At 40.4% G+C, this 20,806-nt stretch overlaps 3 protein-coding genes and 1 pseudogene across 4 annotated transcripts; 2 read left to right on the top strand and 2 right to left on the bottom strand.

Annotated features, from left to right (window-relative positions):
* Window positions 1-413: 413 nt before the first annotated feature.
* Window positions 414-2,879, bottom strand: LOC121777922 (E3 ubiquitin-protein ligase UPL5-like). Its single transcript, XM_042175254.1, has one exon. The coding sequence runs from the start codon at window positions 2,877-2,879 to the stop codon at window positions 414-416; it is 2,466 nt and encodes an 821-aa protein (XP_042031188.1).
* Window positions 2,880-3,901: 1,022 nt separating this feature from the next.
* Window positions 3,902-6,855, top strand: LOC121776159 (annotated as a pseudogene).
* A 1,216-nt stretch (window positions 6,856-8,071) lies between these two features.
* On the top strand, window positions 8,072-10,648 carry LOC121776163 (E3 ubiquitin-protein ligase UPL5-like). The gene has a single exon (XM_042173308.1). It carries the CDS (start codon window positions 8,119-8,121, stop codon window positions 10,525-10,527), a length of 2,409 nt encoding a protein of 802 aa, XP_042029242.1. The 5' UTR covers window positions 8,072-8,118; the 3' UTR covers window positions 10,528-10,648.
* An 8,861-nt stretch (window positions 10,649-19,509) lies between these two features.
* On the bottom strand, window positions 19,510-20,558 carry LOC121775865 (induced stolen tip protein TUB8). 2 transcript variants are annotated; one of them, XM_042172943.1, is made up of 2 exons: window positions 20,400-20,558; window positions 19,510-20,201 (listed from the first exon to the last, which is right to left on the bottom strand). In XM_042172943.1, the coding sequence occupies exons 1-2, from the start codon at window positions 20,412-20,414 to the stop codon at window positions 19,689-19,691; spliced, it is 528 nt and encodes a 175-aa protein (XP_042028877.1). In that variant the 5' UTR covers window positions 20,415-20,558; the 3' UTR covers window positions 19,510-19,688. The 2 variants fall into 2 exon arrangements, with proteins under 2 accessions (XP_042028877.1, XP_042028876.1); XM_042172942.1 differs by having other exon boundaries at window positions 19,510-20,204; window positions 20,400-20,551.
* Between the last annotated feature and the right edge of the window lie 248 nt (window positions 20,559-20,806).

The following is a 20,806-nucleotide window of genomic DNA, read 5'->3' as shown; positions in this document are numbered from 1 at the left end:
TATTCTAAAAAATCTTCCATATTGAATGTGATTGAACCAAATTACGATCAACAAAACACTAACTTAAAAGAGAAGTGAACCAAATCATGATCAACAAAAAATATTGAAAAAATGTATTTGTATAAGAAAGGTAAAACACAAAGATGTTTGTATTAATATATTTGACTTAATTAGTTCTTTTTACAATTTTTTTGTTTCATTAGGACATTGAGTTTTCTAGTTTCATTAGTTCTTAACTTTTTCATATCATGCCAAACAAAACTAAAAGAGTCCTGAATTAAGTTACCCATATTCAAGTTTAATAAGAGGCTGCAACAAGTTACAATTGTTGTAAAAATACATGACATGTACCTCCATTTTCATCTACTATGAAAATTTCTATTTTTTGTACGACCACCTAAATCCACATATTTTTACCTTGTCCCAAAACTGCAAGCTACATGCTCCTGAGTGATAATGCTAAGACGATCATGCATCACATCACTGGTAGGGTACGCAGGGAAGCACAAATGGTAAACGCACGTATGAGACGAAGGAAGTCGTCCACTGGATTCAAAAGTCTTGCAGATGTAAAGCCGAGAAGCTAAACCACTGAAACCTTCAACTGGTAAGTATTTCATCGAGGTCCAGAAGAAGAGTAGAATCCTTTTCTGCTCCTCTGTCATGTCTCCGACAATCTTCCAAAACCACAATATCTGATCATCTGTTTCCTTAAAAAGTTCATACTTTGTATGTGCTTTCCAATCATCTACAGAGATTGCACTTTCATTGCCATGTAGCATCCTGTCCAGATCTTCTAGTCCCAAGCACTTGAAGAAGGATTTTTGGAGACGTCGACAACCCATAATGTCACCAAAGCCTTTGGCAAAATGCTCTACCTGGTCAGCAACAGATATCACAAACTGGTGTTGTATAAGAGAATCAACATATTCCCTCCTATTTTCACTATTTACCGCAATAGTTTTCCCATCAGTGCAGAGATCAATAGTCTTCCTTATTCCTAGCTCCTCGACTTCATGAACAAATGTTAAACCTAAGGCATCTTGATCAACAGCCTCAGGTTCCATCTCTAAGATTTGCTTGCAACTGTTATATAACAAGGGATCTGCATCCCTTATATCTTCTAAGGTGATTGTATGCCCAGCCAATTGCAAAAAGAATACACGATCAAATACGATGCCAACTTGTACATTATGCATCAAGGCTAAGGCAATCACTTTTCCCGCAAAGCCAAAATACTCGAGGTGCACTGGGTCCACTTTAGATGCTGGATTTGGATAGAACCTTCTACGATCATCAGAGCAAGCTACAAAGAGGGCAGTTTGAGGGTTGAAGATTGCTTGGCATACTAATAAAAACCACTCCCGTATAACACCAGGGCCGATGGCTTCCTCGTTCTTAAACTCCATAAATAAACCAGCACGTAAGGACTCAATCTCAGCATGTTTCATATACTCAAATGATTCTGCCAACAAATGTGAGCGGTCAATCAGCATCTCATGCCGTACCTCATAGTTAGCCTTCACTCTAGGAAGCATCATCATTGCTAAATGTCTCCTTGCATCGAAGTTGGTCACTTCCTTACACTCAAAAATCCAACTATGGTCCTCACCCCTCTTTGCACACATGACAACAAGCCTACAGAAAGCTCCCTTTGTACTCTTCATAATTTCCCAAAATAAACCTTCACAACCACTATAAATCTTTGAGATACTATTAAGTTCCTTCATAAGTTTAAGGTAATTAGAAAGTCCAATATAAATGGTATCCTTATCTTGTTCCATATCACTGCTAATACGGTCCTCGAGTTTCCCCAAACACGACTCCAATATACTTAATAAATCATGGAAAATCCCATACAAAATTCTAAGCTCATCACTATAAACATGAGGTACGCCACGAAAATCCTCAGTCAACGGAACAACAATCGGATCACATCCCTTAATCTCCTTCAGCAGTGGTGCCACAAATGAAGAGAGCTCACTTATATCAACCAACGACTCCGCACTCAACGCCAAAGCACGGGAGAATTTAGCTGCTAACGCAGTATACACCGTCATTGCCCCTAAACTACCTCGGCACAAACGATACAATGGATCATCAATTCCGGCTGCTTCCTTCAACAATTTACAAAATTCCAAAATTATAGGCACACACTCATGATGCATATCCCTAGGCAGGATGCTCTTAATCGAGGTGAGGAAATATCTAACGGCCTCATCAGCCGCACTCTTATTCGTTCCAAAAGGCGACATGTAGAGCATGACTAGCGCTGTTGGGGCCGAGGAAGCACTGAACATCTTCAAATGCCCACACGCTTGTTCAATGTCCGTCCGGGGAATCATCGACAAGAACTCCTCGAGCATCAACTTCGGTGTAGTGTGGACATCGATGGGAGGATCTTCCTTGCACATAATGAAAATAAACGAAACGGCCACGTTGATGAGGTCGCAGGATCCCGGGTATTTGGCGCTGCGCATACGGCCAACGAGGGAGAGTTCTGCAAAATTCTCCACTTGACATTCAACTAATGTTTGCTCGCAATGGAGATGTGTCTCGCCGTAGAAAAGCCTCCGCTCGGTGACCGGAATTCCGGTGATGAGCTGAATGTTGTCGTGGATGGATTTGATGGTGTCGGAGGAGTCGGCATGGAAGTCTAGGGAGAATACGTCGTGGATGCATTCGGGATAGTGCCAGAATACATCGGTTATGATGACGTGGAATTGGAGGCGGGAGGAGGAAGGGAGGGCGGAGATGGAGTGGTCCTTTGCCGTTCTAATAATAGGATTTATGGGGAGAATGAAAAAATCGTCGGCGTCGACCTTTTGCCGCTTGGAGGGAATTGACAACGTCTCCATGGGGCGTTTGATCGAAGTCATGATATGATCACTCAGTTATGACTTTGAGGCGAACTAGGTTTTCGGGAAAAACGAAGATTTATATAGAGTTGTGGATTATCAAGGCTTTGATCGAATCTTAGATTATACTCCATAATTTTATTGTTCAATTAATAATTATGTGTATATCAAAATTTTAGTATAGAAAATCTGACTAACAAATCTATTAAGTCTAAAAATATTATGCGCATCTAAAAATTTGAACTTTACTTGGACAAATATTGTAACTCATTTTTTCATAGTTTATTTTAAACGCATTAACTAATTTCCGCATTCAAAACAGGCGTAAACAATTTCGATTGTTTCTTTAAAATTTAAGTCTAAATTTGAGTTGGATAGTTTGGTAATTTGATAAATGTTGGAAGGGAAATAATAAGAGAAAAGGAGAAAAAAGATAAAAAAATTCTTTATTCCGAAAAAATCGCATGTCTCGATCTCACATTCTGAAAGGTCAGCGAAATTAACCTCTTTTTCTGAAATTTCTCGAAAATTTTACACTTAAATAATACTCCCTTCATCCATGAAAAATAAAACACATTTGTCATTTTTGGTTGCCTACGAAAAATAGAGCACAGTTAAAAAAGGAAAGTCAACAGCTTCTCTCTTACTTTTTTCTTTACTCTCTTACTAATATTAAGGACCACACATTCTACTAACACTACTTCTCTCTTACTAATAATATGAACCTCACATTCCACTAACACTACTTCTCTCTTACTTTTTTCCCTTCTCTCTTATTTTATCAATTTCAGATTAAAACACGTGTCATTCACAATGTGTCCTATTTTTTATGGACGGGGGAGTAGTAATTAATGTGATTTTATTGTAATAACTGAAATCATAGTAATATTGAAAATAAATAAATGGGCTCAATTGAAGATCCTATTCCATCTCATCATAAATCCATAAAATAAATAGGCCCAGCCCAATTCAGCCTCCAAACCCTATAAAACCAGAGGAGATTTGAATCCCAAACTTAGCCACACCAATTCTGTGATCAAACGCCGATGTGTTCATCCCTCTCCAAGCGCAAGCTCGCCGATTACGCCGCCGCCGACTCTCTTCGTCCCCCCATAATTCCTATTCGAAATCGAAAGGACAAAACCCCCCTCCGCTCTCCCTCGCGCCTCGAGTTCTCCGTCACCATAACCAATGTATTCTGGGAAAACATCCTCGATTTCCACGCCCACTCCTCCGACACCATCAAATCCATCCACGGAAAAATTCACTCCATCACCGGAATTCCGGTCTCCGAGCGGAGGATTTTCAACGGCAACAAACAGCTGCATTTGCATCAGACATTAGCTGAATGTAAAGTGGAGAATTTCGCAGAACTCTCTCTCGTTTCCGTATGCGCAGCACCAAACAATGGAAGGCCTGCCAGCTCATCAACGAGTGCGTTTTGTTTATCTTCATTATGTGCAAGGAAAATCCTCCGCTCACTATTCCTGTTTCGGTGAAGTTAATGCTTGCAGAGTTCTTGTCGATTATTCCACGGATGGACCTTGAACAAGCATCTGAACCTATGAAGATGTTCAGTGCTTCCTCGGCCCCTGCAGCGCTAGTCATGCTCTATATGTCACCTTTTAGATCGAATAGGAGTGCGGCTGATAGGGCCATAAAACATTTCATCAATTCGATTAAGAACATCATGCTGCCTATCCATAAGCTTCAAGAATGTTTGCCTATAATTTTGGAATTCTGTAAATTGTTGAAGAAGGCAGCTGGAATTGATGATCCATTGTACTGTTATTGCCGAAGTAGTTTAGGGGCAATGATAGAGTGTATTATAGTAGGAAACAAGGCTGAAGTTGAGATTCCAGATGTATTTCCTTTTGTTGAGGAGTTAGCAGCTAAACTCTCCCATGCTTTGGTTTTGGGTGTGGAGTCAAGATGTTTTTTGGGGCTTTCGTTGGTTGATATAAGTGATTTCTCTGCATTTGCGTTACCACTGAGGAAGGCGATTGAGGGGTGTGATCCTATTGACGTTCCATCGACTGAGGACCTTCGTGGCGTCCCACATGTTTATATGGATGAAGTTAGAAATTTCTATCGAATTTTTGTGATTTATTAAGTAAATTAGAGTGGTGTTTGGGGAAACTCGAGGGTAGTATTAATAGTGATTTGAAACAGGATAAGGATACCCTTTGTATTGGATTTTCTTATGACCTTAAATGTATGAAGGAACTTAATATTATCTCAAAGATTTTCAATGGTTGTGAAAGTTTATTTTGGAAAGCCAAGAAGACAAGAGGGGTGAGGACCATAGTTGGATTTTTGTGTGTAAGGAAGCGACCGACTTTGAGGCAAGGAGACATTTAGCGATGTTAATGCTTCCCAAGGTGAAGGATGACGATGACAATGGCAATGATGATGAGGAACGGCATGAGATGCTTATTGATCGATCACATTTGTTGACAGAATCATTTGAGTATATGAAACATGCAGATATTTTTTCATTACATGCTAGTTTTTGGCGTTCAAAAATGAGGAACCCACTGGCCCTGGTGTTCTACGAGAGTGGGTTTTCTTGGTATGCCAAGCAATCTTCAACCCTCAAAAGGCCCTCTTTGTAGCTTGCTCTAATGATCACCGAAGGTTCTATCCAAGTGCAGGTATGGATCCTTCGTATTCCTATTTCTATATATTGCACCAGTAATTGATGAGAAACAATAATTGATGTCTTATCTATTAACCTGTAATTGATGTCTTATCTATTAACCTAAATCATGTTTATCTGAATTCCTTTTTGCCTACTTTATGGTAAAACTATCTGAGGCCTGTTCAATAAAAAATTGTCTGATTCTTACTGTGGATTAACCTAATTTAGGTAAAGAAAGACACTTGATTTGTAACACTAGAAATACTTCCAGTTACAGTTCAGTTGAAACTAACAAGACTTATCATTCCATTTATTGTTATTTCTATTTGCAGTATGTAAAGTAGACCCATTGCACCTTGAGTATTTTAGGTTCTCCGGAAAGATGATTGCCTTAGCCTTGATGCATAAGATACAAGTCGGCATTGTATTTGATCGTCTATTCTTTTTGCAATTGGCTGGACGTATGATCACCTTAGAAGATATAAAGGATGCAGATCCCTTGTTATATAACAGCTGCAAGCAAATCTTGGAGATGGACCCGGAGCTCGTTGATCAAGATGCCTTAGGTCTAACATTTGTTCATGAAGTTGAGGAGCTGGGGACAAGGAAGACTATTGATCTCTGCACTAATGGGAAAAGTATTGTTGTAAATAGTAAAAACAGGAGGCAATATGTTGATTCTCTTATACAACACCTGTTTGTGATATCTGTTGCTGACCAGGTAGAGTATTTTGCTAGAGGTTTTACTGACATTATGATTTGTCGTCGTTTCAAACAATCATTCTTCAAATGCTTGGAACCAGAAGATCTGGACTTTATGCTACACGGCAGTGAAAGTGCAATCTCTGTATGATTGGAAAGCACATACAAAGTATCATGGCTTTAAGGAAACAGATGATCAGATATCGTGGTTTTGGAAGATTGTTAGAGAGATGACAGCGGAGCAGAAAAAGAATATACTGTTCTTCTGGACCTCGATCAAATACTTACCGGTTAAAGGTTTCAGTGGTTTAGCTTCTCAGCTTCACATCTACAAGACTTTTGAATCCCGTGGACGACATCCTTCATCTCATACATGCTTTTACCAGTTGTGTTTCCCTGCATACCCTACCAGTGATGTGATGCACGGCCATCTTAGCATTATTACTCAGGAGCATGTAGGTTGTAGCTTTGGGACAGGGTGAAAATATGTGGATTTAGGTGGTTGTGCAGAAAATAGATTTTCTCAGTCTTGTACATAATAGTATATGAAAATGGAGGAGTTGCTACATGTCATGTTTTTGTTTTTGACAACAATTGTAAGTAACTTGTAGCAACATTTTTTAAACTGTGAATATGAGTAACATAGTAAGAGCTTGTTTAGATTGTTTGACATGATATGGAATTTAAGATTTTGTGCAGAATTTTGAACTATGTTTGACATGGTTCCGAGCACATTTGTACTTGGAATAATTTGTAACCTCCGGACACCTTCATTATTTTGCTCGGATAAAATCATTGTTGGTGCTCGGAATAACTCTTGACGTCTGAGAAAAACAACCGTGGTTTGGGACGGCTTCTCATTCTGTTGCTTTAACCTCTGTTGCCACAGCCATTGTCTCTCACTCTACGAAGGTTTTCTGAGAAGAAATTTGGGGGAGCAACATTATTGACTTAAAAAGGTAGGCAAGTAAACTTTTTATTGTAAGGAGATTTGAAACTCAAAAAATCAAGGAGATTTGAAAATTCAAAAAATCGATCGTGAAAGATGCAAAGTTTAATTTTTAATTTTTTGGTGACATATTACACTGTTGAACTATAGGGCCATGTTACAATTGAAAAGCCTTCTGTCAACAATTCCTAAGGACAATTTAAGCATCGTAAACTCTAATGAAGTGCGTTAAATAATTTTATTTAATTTAGTAAGATTATTTATGAATTTGGTTTACTATATTTATTCATTTAATAATAATTAAAAAATAAAAACAACAACATAGCGGACCAGACTTTCCTAGCAAAACCTACTAGATTTACGAGCACAATGCAAATTTCGAGCATTTGGAATTGGACCAGACTTTGCGAGCACATGGAGGTGCTCGGAAATTTGCATGTTTAGAGCATCATACAACAGATACAACCCCATCCGCTCGCCATTTTTCGATCACACATAAGTGCTCTCAAATTTTTCAACCCTGTGCTTGGAAGGTATTCAATGAGGCTAAATATGTGCTCGTTAAAAGCCTCTTAATTTGTAGTGGTAGTTTATATATCTAGTTGAATATAGGATCCAATATATTTTTATTTGTCAAAATTATATTAAATTAGATTTCCATACCAAATTAGATTTCCATTTTGGTATAGTGAATTTTTTAATGTCATCGAGAGAGTCGATTATTATTTAATGAATAAATACTACTCCTACTTTGATTTGAATTTCAGATATATTACAAGCATGTATATATGGATTTATTAACAAAATTAATGAACTTATTAAATTGACTTAATTCAACCTTCTTATCAAAGCCCATCATAAATGTATAAATTGGCTCAATTCAATTCGAAACCCTTACTTTCAAACTTCCCCACACCGCACGATTTCATTGATTTAGACGAAGATCAAACGCCGCCTGAACTGCTCCGATGTCATCGTCGTCGTCTCTCTCCAAGCACAAGCTCAACGATTACGCCGCCGACTCCGCCCTCCCCTCCCCCCTCGAATTCCACGTCATCATAACTCGTATATTCCTGGACAATACCCTAGTCTTCCACGCCGACTCATCCGCCACCATCAAATCCATCCACGACAAGATTCATTCCATCACCGGAATTCCGGTTACCGAGCGGAGGCTTTTCTACGGCGGGAAACAGCTGCATTCGGAGCAGACTTTAGCCGAATGTAGAGTGCAGAACTTCGCAAAACTCTCTCTCGTTGGCCGTATGCGCATCACCAAACTCCCGAAGGCCTGCCAGCTCATCGACGAGATCGTTTCGTGTATTTTCATTATGTGCAAGGAAACTCATCCGCTCAACGTTCCAACTGAGGTGAAGTTTATACTCGAGGAATTCTGGTCACGGATGGACCTTGAACAAGCATCTGAGTATTTGCGGATTTTCGGTGCTTCCTCAGCTCCTAAAGCTCTAGTCATGCTCTATATGTCGCCTGATAGAATGAATCGTTTGTACGCTGATGAGGCCATAGTACATTTCCTCGGATTGAATAAGACAATTCTGCCTAAGCATTCGTATCATGAGTATGTTCTTGTAATTTTCGAATTCTGCAAATTGTTGAAGGGACCAGCTGGAATTGATGATCCACTGTATTGTTTTTGCCGAGGTCGTTTAGCGGCAATGATGAAGTATATTGAGGTTGGAAAGAAGGCTGGAATTGAGATTAAAGATGTTTTTTCATTTGTTGAGGAGTTGGCAACTAAACTCTCCGATGATTTGCTCTCCAGCGTGCACCCAAATCGTTTTTATGGGCCTTCATTGGTCGATATAAGTGATTTCTCTTCATTTGTGGCACCACTGGTGAAGGAGATTAAGGGATGTGATCCGATTGTTTTTCCATTGACTGACGTACCACATGTATACAGAGATGAAGTTAGAAATTTGTTTGAAATTTTCCATGATTTATTAGGTAAATTGGAGAGGTGTTTGGGGGAGCTCGAGAACTGTATTAACAGTGATTTGAAACGCTCCCATGGTGTTAGAGATTGTCATTACCTTAAACTTATGAAGGAACTTAATAGTATCTCAAAGATTTATAGTGGTTGTGAAGGTTTATTTTGGGAAATTATGAAGAGTACAAAGGGAGCTTTCTGTAGGCTTGTTGTCATGTGTGCAAAGAGGGGTGAGGACCATAGTTGGATTTTTGAGTGTAAGGAAGTGACCAACTTCGATGCAAGGAGACATTTAGCAATGATGATGCTTCCTAGAGTGAAGGCTAACTATGAGGTACGGCATGAGATGCTGATTGACCGCTCACATTTGTTGGCAGAATCATTTGAGTATATGAAACATGCTGAGATTGAGTCCTTACGTGCTGGTTTATTTATGGAGTTTAAGAACGAGGAAGCCATCGGCCCTGGTGTTATACGGGAGTGGTTTTTATTAGTATGCCAAGCAATCTTCAACCCTCAAACTGCCCTCTTTGTAGCTTGCTCTGATGATCGTAGAAGGTTCTATCCAAATCCAGCATCTAAAGTGGACCCAGTGCACCTCGAGTATTTTGGCTTTGCGGGAAAAGTGATTGCCTTAGCCTTGATGCATAATGTACAAGTTGGCATCGTATTTGATCGTGTATTCTTTTTGCAATTGGCTGGGCATACAATCACCTTAGAAGATATAAGGGATGCAGATCACTTGTTATATAACAGTTGCAAGCAAATCTTAGAGATGGAACCTGAGGCTGTTGATCAAGATGCCTTAGGTTTAACATTTGTTCATGAAGTCGAGGAGCTAGGAATAAGGAAGACTATTGATCTCTGCACTGATGGGAAAACTATTGCGGTAAATAGTGAAAATAGGAGGCAATATGTTGATTCTCTTATACAGCTCCGGTTTGTGATGTCCGTTGCTGACCAAGTAGAGCATTTTGCCAAAGGCTTTGCTGACATTATGCATTGTCGTCATCTCCAAAAATCTTTCTTCAAATGCTTGGAACCAGAAGATCTAGACTGGATGCTACATGGGAGTGAAAGTGCAATATCTGTTGATGATTGGAAAGCACATACAAAGTATGAAGGCTTTAAGAAAACAGATGATCAGATAATCTGGTTTTGGAAGATTGTTGAAGAGATGACAGCGGAGCAGAAAAAAATTCTACTCTTCTTTTGGACTTCGATCAAATACTTACCAGTTAAAGGTTTTAGTGGTTTAGCTTCTCGGCTTCACATCAACAAGACTTCTGAATCCTGTGGACGGCTTCCTTCGTCTCATACATGCTTTTACCAGCTGAGTTTCCCTGCGTACCCTACGAGTGATGTGATGCACGATCGTCTTAGCATTATCCTTCAGGAGCATGTAGGTTGCAGCTTTGGGACATTGTGAGATATGTGGATTGAGGTAGTTTTGTATAAAATAGATTTTCTCATAGTAGATGAAAACAGAGGAGTTGCTACATGTAGTTTTTTTTACAACTGTAACTTGTAGTAGCAATTTAAACTGTGTATATGGGTAGACTCATTTAGTTTGTTTTAAGATTTTGTGTAGAATTTATAACTTTGTTTTGAGCTTATATGGATCTTATTCTTAACAAAAGTAGGAAACTCAACAAGCCTTAAGCATATAGATGGCGAGAATGTTGGCAATTTTGTAAATAAAAGCAATAATAAAAAATATTTCTCAGGACATTACTGCTGGTAATTACTTGCGATTGCAGAGATATATGGATGTGCTCAAATGGTGACATGGTTTCAAATACAAATGTGCTTAGAATAATATGTAATCTCCACCCGTTCACTTTAAAAGAAATGGCAAGATATAACCCAAATCTACACATTTCCAATTGTTCATGTTGGGTTGCGTTGCCGCTGATCTCACACACGTAATCGAGAAAATAAAGCACGCAAACGATATAACGTGGTTCGGTGATAAACCACCTACGTCCACGGAGAAGATGACCGGAATCTTATTGATGAACTCTTTACAATTACAACGAACTCACACTCACACTCTACCGCTCACAACCGCTCGCTATCTTGAGAATTAATCTCTCTAGGTGTGTGTGTATATGGTGTAATTCTGCTACTTCACTACTGAGCTCTATCGAGCTATTTATACAAGATGCAATCAAGAAATAAAGTCCAACTAACTCTATTTCCCAAAGTTAGTTATAACCGCTACTCGGCTCAAAACCGAACTCTTCCTTCTCGGCTAGTTCCAGCTCAAAGCCGAGCTTCCTTCTTCTGCCTTCTTCTTCTCGGCTAGTTCCAGGCTAGTTCCAGCTCGGTAAGCCGAGCTTACCGAACTCCTTTCACCGAACTCCTTTCTAGCCGAACTCCTTTCTAGCCGAACTAGCTCAAAACCGAGCTTCATTTCTTGATCTCTTCTTTGAGCTGCAGCTCGGCTCCAACACTCGATCAAATCAGTAGTTTGCACGGACACACTTTCACAAATCTCCACCTTGTCCTTGCAAAACTCCATCAATATCTAGATTCCCTTCTCAATCCTGTTCCATACTTCAACATTCCACAATTTCCACCAACTTCAAGCAATGCTTGAACTTCAAAGTTGGTAGTGACTTGGTTAACATGTCTGAGGCATTTTCTTCAGTGGGAACCTTCACCACATTGATCTTCCCACTCTGAATTTCGTCTCTGATGAAGTGCCTCCTTACATCGATATGTTTAGATCTCTCATGGAACATTTGGTGCTTGGCTAAGCATATGGCTGAATTGCTGTCACAATTAATCATTACTGCTCCCAGCTCTATCCCCAGATCTTGTAAGATTCCTTGCAGCCATTTTCCCTCCTTTGCGGCCTCTGTCAGTGCAATATATTCTGCCTCAGTTGTGGACAATGCGACCACCGGTTGTAGATTCGACTTCCAACTAATGGCTGTACCAAACAAAGTGAATATGTAGCCGCTTTGGGACTTCCTATTATCCAAGTTGGCCGCATAATCAGAATCACAGTAGCCTACAAGAATCTCATCTTTCTCAGACCATGCTTTTCCACCAAATCTCAAACCAATCATAACAGATCCTCCCAAATATTTCAAGATCCATTTCAGAGCCATCCAGTGTTCTCTACCCGGATCAGCCATGTACCTGCTAGCCACGCTTATAGCATGGGCCACATCCGGCCTTGTACATATCATCAAGTACATTATGCTTCCCACTATATTCGCATATGGTATCGCACTCATTTCCCTTCTGATTTCATCGGTTTTAGGCGCCTGTTCTTTGCTCAACTTAAAATGGCCTGCTAATGGAGTAGAGACTGCCTTTGCATTTGTCACCTGATATTTCCTTATCACTTTCTTGATGTACTCAGCTTGCACAAGCCTCAGTTCCTTCTTCTTCCTATTTCTGACAATGTCCATGCCTATGATTCGTTTTGCCTCCCCAAGATCCTTCATCTCAAACTTTTGTTTAAGCTCATCTTTTACAATCTGCAATTCACTCAAGCTTGATCCTGCTAGTAGAATATCATCTACATACAGTAACAGGTAGGCTATTATCAAATCTCCACTTCTCTTGACATATACACAGCTATCAAAGCTGGATCTCTCAAACTCCATCAGCTCCATTTGCTCATGGAACTTCTTGTTCCACTGCCTACTGCTCTGCTTGAGCCCGTATAGGCTTTTCTTAAGTAAGCAAACCTTCTTTTCTTCTCCAGGCCTTTCAAAACCCTTAGGCTGCATCATATAGATCGTCTCCTCTAGATCCCCATGTAAAAAAGCTGTTTTTACATCGAGTTGATGCAGCTCCCAATCAAAATGAGCTGTCAAGGCCAATAAGATCCGAATGGAGGTGTGTTTTACCACTGGAGAGAACACCTCAGTGTAGTCAATACCTTCTACTTGTGTGAATCCTCTAGCTACCAACCTTGCCTTAAAACGTATGCTTTCAACTTCCCCAACTTCAACCTTCTTCTTAAATAGCCACTTGCAACTTATGAGTTTCTGAGTCCCTGGGTCATTCACCAGAATCCAAGTCCCATTTCTCAACAAGGACTCTATTTCTTCTTCCATGGCTCTGATCCACTTCTGACTTTCTTTGCATTTTATGGCTTCTTCATAGGTTGAAGGCTCTGAGAACATGAGCACCTCTGCTATACAAAGAGCAAAGAAGCTCATATCATAATCTGAAAACCTGCTGGGCAAGCCTGCATTCCTTCTTGGATTTCTTCTGTTTCCTTGATTTGATGGATCTCCACCTCTTGTGTTTTCATCTGACTGAGAACTGGAAGCTCCACCTTCTTCTTGGTGTTCAGAGATTTCAACACCCTCATCAGCATCAGACCAAGCAGATTTCTCATCAAACTCAAACTCTTGAATGCTAGAGCTACTGTCACCACCAGGGGTTGCTTTAGTTATCTTGAATGGCATTTCTCCTTCATTGAACACTACATCTCTACTCACAATGATATTCTGACCCCCTTCATCCATATTCCATAACCTATATCCCTTCACTCCATCTTGGTATCCCAACATCACACATTTTCTTGCTCTTGGTTCCAACTTATTCTGCTTGATATGTGCATAAGCCGCACACCCAAAAATCTTCAAGCCTGAGTAGTCTCCCAAAGTTCCATACCATCTCTGATCAGGAGTCTCATTAGAAATTGATGAAGAGGGGCATTTGTTAATCAGATCAGCTGCAGTAGAAACAGCCTCTGCCCAAAATTTCTTTGGCATTCCAGAGTAGAACAACATGCATCTCACTCTTTCTAGCAACGTCCTGTTCATCCTCTCTGCCAGCCCGTTCTGTTGAGGGTTCCTTGGCACGGTCCTATGCCTTCTTATCCCTTTCATTTTACAGAAGCTATCAAACTCAGTAGATAAGAACTCCATCCCATTATCAGTTCTTAAGTACTTCAGCACCGACCCTTTCTCATTTTCATATCTAGTATGCCATTCTCTAAACCTCTCAAATGCTTGAGACTTCTCTTTGAGGATGTAAACCCATACCTTTCTTGAATAGTCATCTATAATAGATATGAAATACTTACCTCCACCTATGGATTCTGCTGGAGAAGGCCCCCATAAGTCACTGTGAGCATATACAAAGGGAGCTGTTGTAGTGTGCTTTCCACCAGAGAATGGTAGCCTTTTTGCCTTTCCAAGAATACAAGACTCACATTTGTTGAGCCTCTCTGATGTCCCCAGCCTCATTGCACCCAGCCTAGCAAGCTCCTTGATGCCTTTTTCCCCCACATGCCCAAGTCTAGCATGCCACAGATCCAGGCTCTCTGACTGAGTAACATTTGCTGCATTGATCACGGTTTCACCCACCAAGTAATACAGGCTATTCTTTCTTTTGGCCTCCATGACTATTCTGGGACCCTTTGTCACCCTGAGTACTCCGTTACTGGACTCAAACTTGTAGCCCTTGGACTCCAGCAGCCCTAAAGAAATCAAGTTTCTCTTGATCTGAGGTATGAACCTCACTTCTGTGAGAGTTTTTACACTACCATCACTCACCTTCAGCTTGATTTCTCCAATCCCTCTAACATCACATGTCTGATCATTCCCCAACATTACTGATCCTGTGTGTGCTGTCAACTTTTGAAACCAGGATCTGTGGGAGCATATATGAAAGGAGCAACCCGAGTCCATGATCCAACATTCTTCAATTCTTGCCCCTGAGAGTATATTCAAGGCCTCATTGGCCTCCACTTCCTGAGCAAGATCTGCAGTATTTGAACCTGCATTGATCGCTTGTTCTTGCTTCCTTTTCCAAGCAAAACATGCCTTCTTCAAGTGACCCGGCTTTCTGCAATAGTAGCAGCTTCTAGTCTCCCTCTCTCCCTCAGCCTTATCTTTGTTTTGTTTCTTCTTGTTGAAAACTTTCTTGTTCTGACCCTTCTTCAAGAAAAGACTCTCAGCCACTGGATCATTTTGTCTAGTAGAAGTGGAATAATCATTCTTATGCGATTCCTTCATTTTCAGAGCAGAATGAATTTCTTCATATGTAACCTTGGACTCTCTTCCAAGTAACACCGCATCCTTGAAGTGTTCAAAACTCTTAGGAAGCGAATTCAGCAGCATCAAGGCTTTATCTTCATCCTTGATCATTTCATCGATATTTTCCAAATCATCTACACACTTACCAAATTCTTCAAGTTGCTCTGTAATTCCTCTCGCATCTGAGAATCTGAATGCAAGGAGCTTCTGCTTTAGGTGTAAACGATTTGTAATGGACTTGGTCATGTACAATGACTCAAGTTTTGTCCATACTCCCGCAGCTGTCTCCTCTTTGGAGACTTCCCTCAGAACCCTATCTGACAAATTCAAGATTAGGGTGCTGTAGGCTCTATACTGCATATCCTGAAGCTTCCCTTTCTCTTTTTCATCGACCTCCGCTTCTTTCTCGGCATCGACTTCATTCTTCAAGATATTCCATAGGCCCTGCTGCATCAAGATGGCCTTTATCTTCAACCTCCACAGCCCAAAGTCATTTTTCCCGGTGAACTTCTCCACCTCAAACTTAGCTGTAGACATTTCTCAAACAGACGGTGGGCAATCGCCAAGATCAGCTCAACTACCGGAATTCTTGGACCCTAACTATCCCAGAAAGCAATCAAGAACTCCTTTGGGAAATTCCCACAGACGGCGCCACCTGTTGGGTTGCGTTGCCGCTGATCTCACACACGTAATCGAGAAAATAAAGCACGCAAACGATATAACGTGGTTCGGTGATAAACCACCTACGTCCACGGAGAAGATGACCGGAATCTTATTGATGAACTCTTTACAATTACAACGAACTCACACTCACACTCTACCGCTCACAACCGCTCGCTATCTTGAGAATTAATCTCTCTAGGTGTGTGTGTATATGGTGTAATTCTGCTACTTCACTACTGAGCTCTATCGAGCTATTTATACAAGATGCAATCAAGAAATAAAGTCCAACTAACTCTATTTCCCAAAGTTAGTTATAACCGCTACTCGGCTCAAAACCGAACTCTTCCTTCTCGGCTAGTTCCAGCTCAAAGCCGAGCTTCCTTCTTCTGCCTTCTTCTTCTCGGCTAGTTCCAGGCTAGTTCCAGCTCGGTAAGCCGAGCTTACCGAACTCCTTTCACCGAACTCCTTTATAGCCGAACTCCTTTCTAGCCGAACTAGCTCAAAACCGAGCTTCATTTCTTGATCTCTTCTTTGAGCTGCAGCTCGGCTCCAACACTCGATCAAATCAGTAGTTTGCACGGACACACTTTCACAGTTCAGTTTACTTGTAATCATTTATGCAGAGCCCTAGAAATTATGGAGGGCCCACACTGTTCATGAGAATAGAGAGGTTTTCAAATCTCTTTAAATTGGTGTTAATTGATTTCTGTATCAAACAACGAACCCTGAATTGGGTGTGACTTTACTATTATGCCCTTCCTTTTTGATGGGCATCCCCCAATCAAAATTGTAATGGGGTCTTTTTCGTCATTAGACATAAACTAGAATAAATTGAGTGAAATTTTGCAGGCAAAACTGGATTTATATCTTGTACACTGAACATCCGTTTTGAATTTTATTTTTGTGGGGTCCACAGCCACATATCAACCATGTTTCATTTCTCATCTTCCCACATCAAACAAAGTGAACACGCCCTAGCGTCTGAGAAAACGACCGTGCTCAGGTTCAAACACAATAGAGTTGATTATTCATGAAAAATATAAATGCTTTAATTTGGATTTTTAGATATCTTACATACTAACGGGTAGTGATATAATAAAAACCATATACCTAATATAAACTCAAAACTTTAATCCTAGCCACTAAATATTAGTACTAATCAACGATTACAATGTTTCCATTTAAAATATCAATAACTTCTATAAATCTGTCAACAGAAGGTATAATAGACACTTTCATGATATGGTGAATCATTTAATTATCGAATAATTATGTAATTCCGATTTCATCGTTCTCTCTCCTTCCACTATTCACGTTTTTATAATCAGCATAGAATCAACACGATTTCAACACAAAATTTAACAGCAACAGAACAAAAGAGTCAACACAATTTCATCGCAAAAAAACAATAGCAGAACAAAAGAATCAACGATTCAGCATGAAATTCAACATCAACAAAGCTTCAACGCCATTTCAACACAAAATTCGACATCAACCAAGTGTCAAGGATTCAGCACGAAATTCAACATCAACAAAGATTCAACGCCATTTCAACACAAAATTCAACATCAACAAGGAATCAACGACGCAGTGTCAACGCAAAATTCAAGCAATTTTTTCGACGAATCAGCACATGATCGGAATTAGCTAGATTTTTTTACTGGAAAAATTTAATTGTTGAGAATAGGAGACGTCAATTACAATGGTGAAGATCCTCGGTGAAGATGTGAATATTTGCAGTTTGGAAAGTGGGAGATTAGCAGCGATGTGAATATTTGCAGTTTGGAAAGTGTGAGATTAATTAGGAACGCATAAACCACTGATCAAATTAAGTTACAAAATTACCCTATGTTGACAAAATATATGCTCTTGTTGACATAGGAATTGAACGCCATATTAACCACATATCTGATATAATTAGTGGCTAGGATTAAAGTTTTGAATTTGTATTAAATATATGGTTTTCATTTGATCACATCCCACATAGTATATCTGTGCTTTGTGTATTCATCCACAAAATCATTGAACTTATTAATTTATCTTCTATACTTAATTTTTTTTTCTTAATTTAAATTCGACGAATAATCAATAGTATTATTTAATAATAATACATTAAACTTAAATCACCGGAATTCCGGTTACCGAGCGGAGTGCACCACTTTGCAGAACTCTCCCTGTTTGGCCAGATGTGCAGCACCAAAGACCCGAAGGCCTTCGAGCTCATCAACGAGGTCGTTTTGTTTATTTTCATTATGTGCAAGGAAATTCAATGTTTAAATTAGGGCGAAGTTAATGTTAGTTGAGATGAATCCACCCTTGAACAAGCATCTGAGCATTTGCATATGTTCAATGCTTCCTCGGCCCCTACGGCTCTAGTCATGCTCGATTAAGAGCATCCTGCCTATGCATATGCATCATGTGTGTGTTGGTTTCTGGGATTACAAGAGATAACAACAGGGCGTAATACAACTCAAAAGAAGGAATACAGAATGGAAAACTGAAACTGAATTACAATGAAAGAATCGAAACAAAGAACCGTGAACAGTGTTTAGCCGAGTCGAGGAGTCCTCTTCCCGCAAGACGAGATACGCTCCGGTAGTGCTCTCGATTTGGCGTGTCGTCCCCAAAGGTAAAACGGCTACGTCTCTGGTGAAGCAGCACCGCAATCAACAGAGCTCCGGCGAACTGGATGGAGGAGAGGACAGAGCTTTCGACAGAAAAACGGTGCAGAGAGAGGGAGAGAGCTTATGCTTGTGAATGGTGTAATGTATGTCTAATGCAGTGGAATGACTAGCCTATTTATAGGCCAAGCCACCATGCAAGGTCAACCAAACCATGAAGGCTCATCATGGCAGATTCGTAACCGTCGGCGGTTACAAGCGTGTGGCAGGTGTGCTTTTCTCACGTGGCAGCTTTGACTGTGCCGCCACTTGGATTACTGACTCAGCGGTGGTCTAAAAAGATTATTACTGGTCCAGACCCTAGCCCAAAGACCAATTGTCAAGTCCAAGATCGAGATCGGGACCGGGACCAGGCCCGAGGCCCGCGACCGCGACCACGGGCACGGGCTCGGGCGGGCGGGCGGGCGGGCGGCGGCGCGCGCGTGCGCGCGCGTGTGGGCTCTTTCACCCATCTTGGTCCACTATAATTATTAAGTAACATAAAGTCACTTACTTTAAACACATTAAAAGATGTGTCACTTCTCCAACGTGGGATAATTAACCCTAGTTAATTATTCCCTAAGCTCAAGCTCCAAGCTTTAATTAAAAGCTAATTATGCTCAACTTTAATCCACTATTTCTCACTCACCGGAAATCGGATTTGAGAAAGTGAATGTACTACATTTATCTACCTAAAATGTAGATCGACGCTATATCATTTAATTTCACAAAATTAAATGTCTCGTCATATTTATTATTTGGTCAAAATTCATTGACCGGGCATATTTAATTCATGATTTTTATAGGGTGTGTGCCTATAATTTTGGAATTCTGTAAATTGTTGTGATGCGCGATCGTCTTTGCATTATCACATAGGTTGCAGCTTTGGGACAATGTGAAAATATGTGGATCAGGTGGTTGTGCAAAAATAGAATTTCTCATAGTTTTGTACATAATGAAAAAGCACTGTTGGTGCTCGGAATAGCTCTTAACGTCCTAGAAGAATGATCGTGCTCAGGTTCAAATGCAATTCCGAGCACAAATGTAATAAACTATAGTGCGTAGCACTGCAAATACAATAAAAATAGATAACATAAATTTTATTAATTGAAACTTGAATGATGGTGCTACAAATAAAAATTGAAATTAAATAATAAAACTCAGCACCATCCATCAAAAACCATGATAAAAGATTCAAATACTGCCACCTTTGACATATAGTAGTAGCAAAATACTCCTATTTAGTTGCTCTTTCACTCCTCAGTTTTCTCAACTGCAACTTCAGCCTCCTTGGCGGCTTCAGCTGGAGCAGCCTCTTCGGCGACAGGAGCGGCCTCCTCCTCCTCCTCCTCCTCCGCGGCCCCTTCAGCTGGAGCAGCGACCTCCTCCTCCTTAGCAGCCTCCTCCTTGGCAGCCTCTTCAGCAGCGACGGGGGCGGCCTCTTCCTCTGCTGCTTTAACCTCGGTCTCTTCAGCTGTAACCACTGTCGTCTCGGCTTCAACGGCTGGCTCCTCCACCACCGCGGCTTCTTTCTCAGGCTCGGCTTCAGCCAAAGCAGCCATCTCCTCGGCAACTTCAGCTGGCGCAGCGGCTTCAACGGCTGGCTTCTCCACTGCTGCGGCTTCTTTCTCAGGCTCGGCTTCAGCTGGAGCAGCTACTTCTTCCGCCACCGCCACCGCCACCGCCACTGCCTCTGCAGGAGACTCCTCCACTTTCACCGGTGCCTCAACCGGAGCAACGATCTCTGCCACTGGAACTGATTCAACCTGCTTCAATCGAAGAGAAATTAACATAAATGACATTAAAGGGAAATGAAAATCATTTGATTCTAATCCATTAATTGATCGAAAATCTAGAATACTGAAAGGCGATCTCTACTTGATCCCAAAAATTTTAAAGAAAAAACGATGTATAGTTTGATCCAAGCCAGGAAGAGATCAAACTAGCGCTAGCAAATGATATACCTCAACTGATGCCATTGTAATGAAAGAGTTGAAGCTGAACAAGGAAGAATTCTAAGCCAAAATGCTACTAGTGTTTTAGTGAATGTGATGATATGAAAGGGTGGCATAGAGGTGGTATTTATAAGCCTTCAAATTAGCTACTTCAAAATATATGATAATTTAATTAGAGAATCTTGAGTCATGCCTAGTTGTAATTGATTGATTACAACTTTTGCCAAAAAATTATTCAGAAAATGCTTACTATGGTGGAGGCCAATATCACATTACTAATTTTATCTTCTCGCAATTTTCTTAAACTGCTTCATATGGTTTCGTGGATTAGAGCATGTTCTAATTAAGTGACAAGGCTAGATATTTAACATTAGAGATCTAAGAGCACTTAATTTATAGAAATTTAAAAAAAAGTT

This window comes from Salvia splendens, chromosome 18 (genome assembly GCF_004379255.2).
Source record: "Salvia splendens isolate huo1 chromosome 18, SspV2, whole genome shotgun sequence".
NCBI classification, from domain to species: domain Eukaryota; kingdom Viridiplantae; phylum Streptophyta; class Magnoliopsida; order Lamiales; family Lamiaceae; genus Salvia; species Salvia splendens.
Note: the sequence above shows the minus strand (reverse complement) of the source record. Positions and strands in the feature narration are given on the sequence as shown.